Source organism: Pelophylax lessonae (assembly GCF_965119305.1).
Source record: "Pelophylax lessonae genome assembly, chromosome: 9".
In the NCBI taxonomy this organism is placed as follows: Eukaryota; Metazoa; Chordata; class Amphibia; order Anura; family Ranidae; genus Pelophylax; species Pelophylax lessonae.
In genome coordinates, this window is record NC_138776.1 from 165,113,480 (window position 1) to 165,124,737 (window position 11,258).

At 46.7% G+C, this 11,258-nt stretch overlaps 1 protein-coding gene across 1 annotated transcript in view; it reads left to right on the forward strand.

Annotated features, from left to right (window-relative positions):
- The window catches only part of LOC309564285 (microsomal triglyceride transfer protein-like), a 227,562-nt gene extending 216,554 nt beyond the window's left edge, over positions 1 to 11,008 (forward strand). The window contains exon 18 of the mRNA XM_082268911.1: positions 10,677 to 11,008. Within this exon, the coding sequence (XP_082125037.1) occupies positions 10,677 to 10,848 (172 nt within the window). The 3' untranslated portion in view covers positions 10,849 to 11,008. The remainder of the gene's footprint in view (positions 1 to 10,676) is intronic.
- The last annotated feature ends 250 nt before the right edge of the window (positions 11,009 to 11,258 follow it).

Sequence of the window (11,258 nt, forward strand, 5' to 3'; positions counted from 1 at the left end):
AGGTGCTAGAGAGAGAGTATAGTTTTGGTTCTGTCTGCCTATCAGAGGAACAGCAGGCAAATTCTATATTGCTTTCTGCTTAACCACCTTGGCGGTAATCCCGAGCGTGACTTGGCAGTGGCGTAGCGTGTGGGGTGCTGTGGGGGCGAGCCGCACCGGGCGCAAAATCTGGGGGGGCGCAGTGTCATGCTGCCATTTAGGAGCCTGCTCAGCCATCCTGAACAAGCCCCTGCATGGACGGCGGGACTCAGGAGGCAGGAGGCTGATATTAAAGCCAGTAAAGCTCCGGAATGGAGGGCGGGACTTCAAGTTAACTCACTGGTGATTGGTTGCTAGCAACCAATCACAAGCTGATTACCTGGAAAAGTTATGCAGATCCCACCCTCCTTCCAGGGCTGTCCTGCTTCTGATGTCAGCTTCATGCTTGCTGCCATCCATGCGGCGCTGTCCACTCCACTGCTGTCCCCTCTGTGAGTAATGTGGATTGTGGAGGAAGCCGAGGGTGCTGTGAAGGTGGAGCTGAGGACAGGGAGCTGAGGATGGGGGGGAGCTGAGGACAGGAATCTGAAGATGGGGGATGGGGGGGGGGAGGGCTGAGGACAGGAATCTGAAGAAGATGGGGGATGGGGGGGGCTGAGGATAGGAATCTGAAGATGGGGTAAAGCTGAGGACAGGAATGTAAGGGGGTAGTGGGGGTCAAGAATGTAAAGGGGTAGTGGGGGACAGGAATGTAAAGTGGTAGTGGGGGATAGGAATGTAAAGGGGTAGTGGGGGTCAAGAATGTAAAGGGGTAGTGAGGGACAGGAATGTAAGGGGGTAGTGGGGGTCAGGAATGTAAGGGGGTAGTGGGGGTCAGGAATGTAAAGGGGTAGTGGGGGTCAGGAATGTAAAGGGGTAGTGGGGGACAGGAATGTAAAGGGGTAGTGGGGGTCACGAATGTAAGGGGGTAGTGGGGGTCAGGAATGTAAGGGGGTATTGGGGGACAGGAATGTAAAGGGGTAGTGGGGGTCAGGAATGTAAAGGCATAGTGGGGGACAGGAATGTAAAGGGGTAGTGGGGGTCAGGAATGTAAAGGGGTAGCGGGGGAAAGGAATGTAAAGTAGTAGTGGGGGGCAGGAATGTAAAGGGGTAGTGGAGGACAGGAATGTAAAGGGGTAGTGGGGGTCACAAATGTAAGGGGGTAGTGGGGGTCAGGAATGTAAGGGGGTATTGGGGGACAGGAATGTAAAGGGGTAGTGGGGGTCAGGAATGTAAAGGCATAGTGGGGGACAGGAATGTAAAGGGGTAGTGGGGGTCAGGAATGTAAAGGGGTAGCAGGGGAAAGGAATGTAAAGTGGTAGTGGGGGTCAGGAATGTAAAGGGGTAGTGGGGGACAGGAATGTAAAGGGGTAGTGGGGGACAGGAATGTAAGGGGGTAGTGGGGGTCAGGAATGTAAGGGGGTAGTGGGGGACATGAATGTAAAGGGGTAGTGGGGGTCAGGAATGTAAAGGGGTAGTGGGGGGACAGGAATGTAAAGGGATAGTGGGGGGACAGGAATGTAAAGGGGTAGTGGGGGTCAGGAATGTAAAGGGTTAGTGGGGCACAGGAATGTAAAAGGGTAGTGGGGGTCAGGAATGTAAAGGGGTAGTGGGGACAGGAATGTAAAGGGGTAGTGGGGGTCAAGAATGTAAAGGGGTAGTGGGGTTTGGACAGGAATGTAATGGGTTGGGGGGTGGTGAGGACAGGAATGTAAAGGGGTGGGGGGATGAGGACAGGAATGTAAAGGGGTGCTGGGGATGAGGACAGGAATGTAAAGGGTTGGGGGGGTGATGAGGATAGGAATGTAAAGGGGTACTGGGGTGAGGACAGTAATGTAAAGGGGTACTGGGGTGAGGACAGGAATGTAAAGGGGTGGGGGGGTGGTGAGGACAGGAATGTAAAGGGTGGGGGGGATGAGGACAGGAATGTAAAGGGGTAGGGGGTGAGGACAGGAATGTAAAGGGGTACTGGGGATGAGGACAGAAATGTAAAGGGGTGGGGGGGTGTAAAGGCAGAAGGGAGGTTATATAAAGGGGGCTAAGGACAGGAATGCAGAGGGAGGCTGAGGACAGAAATGTGAAGGAGGAGGGGCATGATATAAAGGGGCATAAGGATAGGAATGTAAAGGGGGGGGGGTGATGACAAGGATGTGAGGGGAGGGGGAGGGATATGAAGGTGGGCTGAGGACAGTAATGTGAAGGGGGGTTTTTGATGTGCAGGGGGGACTGAGAACACTATTGTAATGACAGGATTGTGATTTGAAGGATATGAGGCTAGCTTTATAACATTGCTACCTGTGTTCTGCATGTAGGCAGCCCATTCATTTCATTTTGTGTAATTGTCAGTATAGTAATCAGGTAGGTCTGTGCAGTGGTCAGGTAGGTCTGTGTAGGTGTCAGTATAGTAATCAGGTAGGTCTGTGTAGGTGTGAGTATAGTAATCAGGTAGGTCAGTGTAGGAATAAGGTATGTCTGTGTAGTGGTCAGCTAGGTCAGTGTAGGTGTCAGTATAGTAATCAGGTAGGTCAGTGTAGGAATAAGGTAGGTCTGTTTAGTGATCAGCTAGGTCAGTTTAGGTGTCAGTGTAGTGGTCTAGTAGATTTGTGTAGGGGGCGCAAATTACTTACCTTGCCCCGGGCGCTGACAACCCACGCTACGCCACTGTGACTTGGGGTTGATTTTTTCTATCAGGAGCGGTAACCCCGAGTCATGCTCGGGGTAGTGTTGCAGAGTGCCAGCGGAGCCCCATTAGCTCCCCGAGTCAATGCACTTACCTTGTCCCGGCGATCCAGCGATGTCCTTCGATCCGATCGCCGGATGACCGGCGTCTGACTTCCTGGTTCCGTTCCCTGCGAGCAGAGGCGGCGCACGGGAGCGGAACAGGGCGGGAGTTTTGAAAAGTGAAACTAAATAAAAGAGGTGATACACTGTAATCTGAGAGGATTACTGTATCACCACAGATAATCACACATCTGACAGTACAGTGCCCCTTCTTACAGTATACTTGTGATTTATGCCCAAAAAAATATATATATTATGGCATCAAAAAAGTGCAAGTCTAAAGCGCTTTTGGACCAGCTGAGTGACAGCGGCAGCGACAGCGTCCCGGAGGTGCTCGCGGAAGTGAGCGATAGCGAGTCATGCGGTGATTTGTCATCTGACACTGACACTGACACGGATCTGGCAAGTGACAACGGCGATGACCCTGCACCCGACCTGAGCGATGTGCGCACTTGGTGCGCTATTGATTGCGATGCGGACCAGGTAGCGCCCCCAAGATTCCCGTTCACCGGATCACCTGGGATGAAGGTAGATGTCGAGCGTGACAATCCTCTGGCCTACCTGCAATTATTCCTCACTGAGGAGGTAATTGAAATAATTGTCACGGAGACGAATCGCTACCAAGAGCAGCAATCCGCTACGCTGCATGCCAGGCTTTCCCGAAGCAGAAAGTGGGAACCGGTGACGAAAGAGGACATGTGGCTGTTTATGGGACTCCTCTTTCTTCAGGGGTTGGTGGGGAAACCATTCCAGAAATAGTACTGGACCACCAACAGGTTACTGGCCACTCTGCTCTTTGGTACCGTGATGTCTGAGTATCACTTCTCCCTGATTATGAAGTATTTCCACTTCACAAACAATGAGGAGTTTGATGAGGCCACGCATCCTGCGCCCAAACTGAAAAAAATCTGAGAGGTATGGCAAATTATTGTGGGCAATTTCCAGCGGACCTACGTGCCAGAAAGGGACGTCAGCGTGGATGAGAGTTTGATGGCCTACAAGGGTCGCCTAAGCTGGATTCAGTACATCGCATCCAAAAGAGCGCGGTTTGGCATCAAATCATATATGCTCTGCGAGTCATCCACGGGGTACATATGGAATTCGGTAATTTACACCGGCAAAGGCACTAAATTCAACCCCAGGTACAGCGGCTATGGGATGGCCACATCATCCGTCCTTACACTTCTGGAGCCATTGCTGAACCAGGGATATTGTGTGACCACGGACAATTTCTATACGTCCCCGGAACTATATGATGTTTTGCTACAAAATAGAACCGACGAATATGGTACCGTTAGGCCTAACCGTCGAGACATGCCATCTTTTTTTGCCAAAAAAAAACTAAAAACCGGAGAAATGGTTGCCTGGCAGAAGGGTAAGATGATGGCGAAACAAGAAGGACGTGTGTCTCATGAGCACTGTGCACACTACCTCCACTGCCACGGTCCACACAAAATGTGGGAAAGATGTGCTGAAACCACAGGTCGTGATTAACTATAACAAAACAATGGGAGGTGTCGACAGAGCCGAAAACAGCAAAAAAAATGCTATAAAAAAATATTTAGACATCTTCTGGAACAATGTCTATGGAACGCTTACATCCTGCACAAAGCCAACAGTGACAAGCCTCTTGCTCATTCCGAGTTTGTCTGGAAGGTGGCTGAGCAGATTTTTGTAAAGTACCAGACACCATCAGGAGTTGAAAATAGACCTGAACGCCGCGCTGTTGACGTGGTCAACCCAGAGCGTCTGAGCGGCCGTCACTTTGCAGACTATATCCCGCCAACTGCAAAAAAGGCAGCACCGACCAGGATGTGTGTTGTTTGCTGCTCGAAACGTGACAGAAATGGAAAGAAAGTCCGAAAGGAAACCAGGTTCCATTGTCCTGATTGTGACGTCGGACTTTGTGTAGTTCCTTGTTTCAAGATTTATCACACGCAGCATGTGTATTGAATTTTCTTTCTTTGACAAATTTCCTTATTTACTACATTATTGAATAAAATTACATTATTTATGAGATTATAATTCATGATTTTGTGTTTCAAAATTTATCACATCTGGGATGTCTATTAGAGTCTTGTTTTGCTCAGGTTTAAGTCAGTAATTACTAAGAATTGTAGGCCTATAATACATAACACCAAATTTCCATGCAAATAATTGTACCGCTTTTGGTATAAACTTCCAGACATAATCATACCGCCAGGGAGGTTAACGGAGAGCAGGATCTGTGAATTAGGTCTGCTCATGGTGCTCAGTGTGTGATTCAGCTGGTCTAGGGAGTGTCCACACTGGTCCAATAGGGAGGCATATAGGACAGTGGAGGAAACCAGGCCAATGGGTACACAGGCTTTGATACAGCCTCAGTGATTGCCACAGACTGGTTGTCTTGGTGCATTCTGGGGTGTGGTATAAAAGCCAGGAGCCCTCGGGGTTCGGGGCCTTTGGCTGGGGAGCAGAGTCCCGGAGGGAGGGTGGTGGCTGTCTCCTCCTCTGCATTGGTGGGACGTGGTCACAGTCAGTCGGACTGGTGAACCAGAAGGAAGGAGCGGAACCAAGGTCCAGGAGAGCTGACTAGAGGGGTTGAGAAATTGAGACACTGGAGAATCTGAAAAAAACGTATCGTGAGTACAGGGGATCGTGTCTGAGGGCCTGACCTGTGAGGGGGGTCACCCCGGAGTAGAGTAGTCTGAGAATGTGTGTCAGCTGGTGGAACGAAAGGGGTGCTAGGCAAGTACCCTGAATATAATTGCTCAATCAAGTCTTAATTACAGAGACTTTACCCTAAATTCATCTAGTGGCAAGGTGAATCTGCAGCTTGGCTGCATCTTCAGATAGGAGTCCTCATCAACTGTGAATAGTTCAATTCTGGAGTATTCCACTCTATGCCTTCTCCCATCCCTATTTAAAATAAAACAACAAAAACAACTACAACCCCTAGAATTATCATTGACTGAGCCGAAAATTAAAGTGTTAAGTTTGTGCATGCAGTTGCTAACAGAGGGACCAGAGGGACCCAAAAAGGTGAAGAATTCAGCAGTCCTCAAGGGGGCAGTGCTACATTAGTGTATTTAATTCTGCTGGTGCATCTAACACTCCCCTCCTCCCAGACTGACAGTGCTAATTCATCCAGAGTAGAGGTACTCTAATACAGGAGGTGTGTTACTGGCCAAATTACCAGGTGAAATCAGAGTTAAAATAGCCTAAAAAATGAATGCAGCCAGCACATGTAATAATTGGTAAGCGTTTAGGCAGGTGCAGTCTACTTTCTTCACTGCAGGTCAAGGGGAATACACTTCCTCTATGGTCTCCTGGCTCACTAGGTAAACAGTCAATTGGATGCTGCAGCCCCATGTGACTCTGGCAGCCATCTTGGGGCAGGCAGAGCCTTTTTAAGGCCCTGGCTCCCAGCTTTGGTGCACATTTGCAAGTTGGTAGAGTAGAGACAGGTACCCCCGCCTGGTAGGGACAGTATTAAACGACAGGGAAAGGTTCCTGACAAGGAGTGAAAGAGTAGAGCTTGTAACTGCTCTAGACACCTGCCTGTTGAGGACAAAATGGCCAAGACGCATTCCTTCCCTCTCTACAGACGCTGACAGTTCGGCTCTCTCTACACGCTTTTGGAAATTTGAGTGTTTCCCGTTGTGCTGCCTTCCCACCTGGTATTTGTGAATTGTTTCTGCATTTTCTCAATACAAGTTATTTCATTGCACTGTGATATTGTGCCGCACTGCGCTGCACCCCACCTACATGCTGCAATACATTACATTTTGTTTTCTTTGGGGTTTAATACCACATTAAGTTATATTTAAAGCTGATATTTAACCACTTCAGCTCTGAAAGGTTTTACCCCCTAATGACCAGACCATTTTTTGCGATATGGCACTGCGTTGATTTAACTGAGCAGTCAAGCGAATTGTACCCAAATAAAATTGATATATTTTTTTCTCACAAATAGAGCTTTCCTTTGGTAGTATTTGATCACCTCTGCGGTTTTTATTTTTTGCGCTATAAACAAAAAAGACAGACAATTTTTAACAAAAAAAAACAATATTTTTTACTTTCTGCTATATAACATTCCCATTAAAAACATTTAAAAAAATCAAATTTTTTCATCAATTTAGGCCAATATGTATTCTGCTACGTATTTTTGGTAAAAAAAACCATAAGTGTATTTTGATTGGATTGCGCAAAAGTTATAGCGTCTACAAACTATGGGATAGATTTATGGCATTTTTATTTTTTTATTGTTTTTATTAGTAGTGGCGGCAATCAGCGATTTTTAGCAGGACTACGACATTGCAGCAGACAAATCTGACACTAATGCCCCGTACACACGTTCTGATAATCGTACAACAATAATCGTTTGACTCATCTTTCGCAGATTGTTGCATGGCACTAAAATCAAAACCAACTCTGCGTACTTACCATCAGATTTTGTTCGTACGATTCTCTGAAAAAGTTTGTTTGCGTAGCTTCGTATCAGAAATGATGTCATATACGTGTGACCCCTGCGTTATTTTCCTGTTTCCGATCATGCGTGGTATTTGTCGATCAAATTTTAGCGAACGCATACTGTACTGATGAAACGATTGTCGTTCGCTAAGCTATCGTACGACAGAAGTTTTCCTGTTTGTCCCTTCGGATTTTGTTGGACCAACTGTCGTGATCGGCTGTCGAAAGCTGTGTACCAACGTTCAGATTATCGTGCAAAAAAGTCGTAAGCGAGTTTAATCGTACGATTATCGGAACATGTGTACGGGGCATTAGTGGCACTTTTTGGGGACCAGTGACATCAATACAGTGATCAGTGGTAAAAAAAAAATGCATTGTTACTGTATAAATGACACTGGCAGGCAAGGTGTTAACACTAGGGGTGATCAAGGGGTTAAGTGTGCTCCTAGGGAATGCTTTCTAACTGTGTGGGGGATGGATGTGCTAGAGGAAAAGAGAGATCTGTGTTTCAGCTTAGCTGAAACACAAGATCTCACTCTTCTTCTGTGACAGAACAGCCATCTGCCTTGTTTACAGACGGCCATTCTGTCATTCTCTTGCACGATCGTGCGCGCCCCTGAGAACCCCTGCACAAAAATCACGTACCTGTATGTGATATTTGCGCAGCTGGGTCACCCTGCCGCAGCATATATGCGGTGGGCGGTCCGGAAGTGGTTAAAATTTTTGTAAAGCCTCCAGGTTTTTCCAGGTCAACATGGACATCCTAGACTCCCCTTTGTGTAGCAAGTGCTCAAAGGACCACAGGAACCCTACTGGGCGGTAGTGCTAAATACTATTAATAGAGTGTTTCAGACCTCCATACCATTGGAACCCAAGCCCTGCCTCTTTGGTATATTAGATGACCTACAATTGGCGGCTCCTACTCAAGAGGCAGTGGCCAGAGCACTATTTTAAGCTTGGAGGGTGATACTTTGGTACTGGAGATCTAATGACCCTCCCTTGTACAAGGAATGACTGCAATGTATGAGAGAAACCCTCAGATTAGAGAAATATATCTACCAACATAGGGGTTGCCCCCATTCATTTGATAACTTCTGGGGTTCCTGGTTAGACACCCCTGGCTTAGGTCCACTAGTAACTTAGTAATGGACAGACTGCTAATAGGTTAATCCTGATTCCTCTAACCTATGAATACAAGCATAAACTTTCCACTGGAAGCGGAGGGCGGAGGTCATATCCCAGAATAGTCAGATTGAGGTGGTAATAGCTTGGTTATTTACGCAATCATGCTGTATCACTCTTCTTAGCACTGTGATTATTCATGGTTACGTACAGAATTATCTATGACTTTACACCCTCTGTAAAGAATTCCTGTCTCTTTGAAGAGTGCTACTAAAATTTTGCCCTCACTCATACCCTGTGTGGTGTGACAACGACTAATACAGAAATTTAACAAAGGTGGGTATTGATAAACTGCTAAAACGTGACATCAAAAGCTCTTCTGGGGCCCATTTACTCTGTTCCCATGCATTGCATTAATGCAACATATGGGTGTTGCATTAAGGCAGCTTTTTCATTTTGAATGGGCTTGTCAACATATACCCAGATAGCAAAAATAACTTGCCACAAATTTGTGGCAGTGTTGAATTGTAAGTCTGTTAACTCGCAGCACATTTTACTGGCAAGTTGTACACTTGCAGAGCACTTGAAACACAAGCTCTAGTTGACACTTTTCCAATTTGTAGAAAATTTGCGTGGCAAGTAGAGATGCACTCGGACGTGTTCAAATTCACACATGCCTGATACCGCTAGGAAGCCGTCACTGCAGTCCACTATACACAGGCACTGACTAATTTCCCGATCTGTTCAGTTTTGGATCGGGAAATGTCTTATGCCTCGTACACACGCAACGATTGTTGGCCGTGAATTTTCGGCCAACGTCTGATCGGCCGATTGTCGGCTTGTTAGTATGATGCTTCCGACAACCGACTGCGACTTTTCGGCCGAACAAAATCTGGCGTGCATGCTATAAAATTTTTGTTGGCCGTCAACAGAACGGCCGATTTTCCGTCAGTCAGTACAGATTTCGGCAGACAAAAATCAGATGAGCAAGACTGGGCATGCTCAGAGAAGAAAAAAACACACGGAAAGTTAACCAGCACATGACATCACTTCTGAAGTTGGTTGTTGTTGGCCGAGAAAATTTTTGTGCAGTCTAGAGCACATTTCAACCAACACAACAACACTGGACAAAAGACGGCAGATCGGTCGGCCAACAATCGTTGCGTGTGTACGAGGCATTAGTGCCTGTGATTAGCAGAGTGCAGTGTTGGCTTCCTGGTGGGATCGGGCATGTGCAAACTCAAACACGCCCAAACTCATCTCTAGTAGCAAGTCTCTAGCAAGAGCAAAGTTGCAGTAGTGAGCCTACAGCAAGAGCTCTGCAGGTCTACAGCATGAAAATTCAGCCACAGTGACCCCTTGTGGTGGGAGGACTATTGCACAACATAACTGAACCAGAACTTGCAGCAGACTTGCAGAATGTTTGCATAGAGCAGGGATCCTCGAACTATGGCCTTCCAGCTGTTGCAAAACTACACATCCCATGAGGCATTGTAAGAGTCGGTTCGCACTAGCGCGACTTGTCAGGCGACTTGTCAGCCTGACAAGTTGCACTCCCTCGCGGTCCATTGACCGCTACAGGCCCCGTTCTAATAGGAGCGACACAAGTCACTCAGACTTAGAAAAAGGGTCCTGTACTACTTCGGGGCGACCTCAGAGTGACTTGCATAGACTTCCATTATGTGAAGTCCCTGCAAGTCGCTCCGAAGTCGTGGTGCATGGTAATGCACAAGTCGCCCCCGAAGTAGTAAGGAGTTGTGTCGCCTCAGTGTGAACCGGCTCTTAAACTCTGACATTCATAGACTTGACTAGGTATGATGGGAATTGCAGTTCCTGAAGAACTGGAGGGCCATAGTTTAGAGACCCCTGGCATAGAGAGTTGATCTGGAGTCACGCTATGTGGACTTGCTGCAATTGTGCAACAAACCTGTGAAGACCTGGCAAGTCTAGCAATAGCCTAGCAAGTTATTTTCAAACATGCAGCACAATCGCTTGCTATCTGGGATAGGAACAGAACAAAAATGGACAGACAGCATTTTTTCTGGGGCAGTACACCATAACACAATGTAGTGTGTTGCGATGTGGTGCAATGCATGTGTGTCAGAGCTGTGACGTGCGAGTGCATTGGAGTGTTATTCTAAATGAGCACAACATGTGTTGAATTGCGGTGCGTTGATGTTGAGGTGTATTTAAACCCTGAGATTCAGACTGATAAAATGTTTGTAATGCTTTAACAGCATGTTCAAATACCATGTCTATCTGCTGCTGATAACGAACATCTTTTTTCTTCTTTAACCCTGCAGAGAGACATACGTTATAACAGAAAGCTATCCAGAGGCACACACAACCCATACTGTGCGAAAAGCAAGAAAATCAACATTGAGGGGGCGAGATTTCCCCTTTCACCGTGCAAACTCAGAAATGTGTGCCTTACTGAAGGCAGAGGAGGATATAATCAAAAATTTGACAGCATGACAGTGACAGACGTATATCTCCCGAAGCCATGTACTGTGCCCTGCTAATTACCAGACATGTCCACTAAACTCCTTACACAGCTGCACCATGACTTTGTAATTTGAAGAGGTCAATAAAATCCATTGTGAAGGAAAATCAGCCTGTGCTTGAGTCACTTTATATGAAGTGGAGGTGTGCTTCCATTATTGGAGAAATGTTTGTCTTTCTGAATGAAGACAAGAGAACAAGCCATAGTCTCCAAGACTCTACTTAATATTTCATAGGTCCTCCCGGTGCACATTAATATTGCTTGACATGACTTTAATTAAAGACACAACTTCATTAAAAGTCAATGTTTTTTAAAAATAACAGGATAAGCATAGACATTTTTTTTTCATGCAATGCCATAATATACCATGATGCTTTGCAGG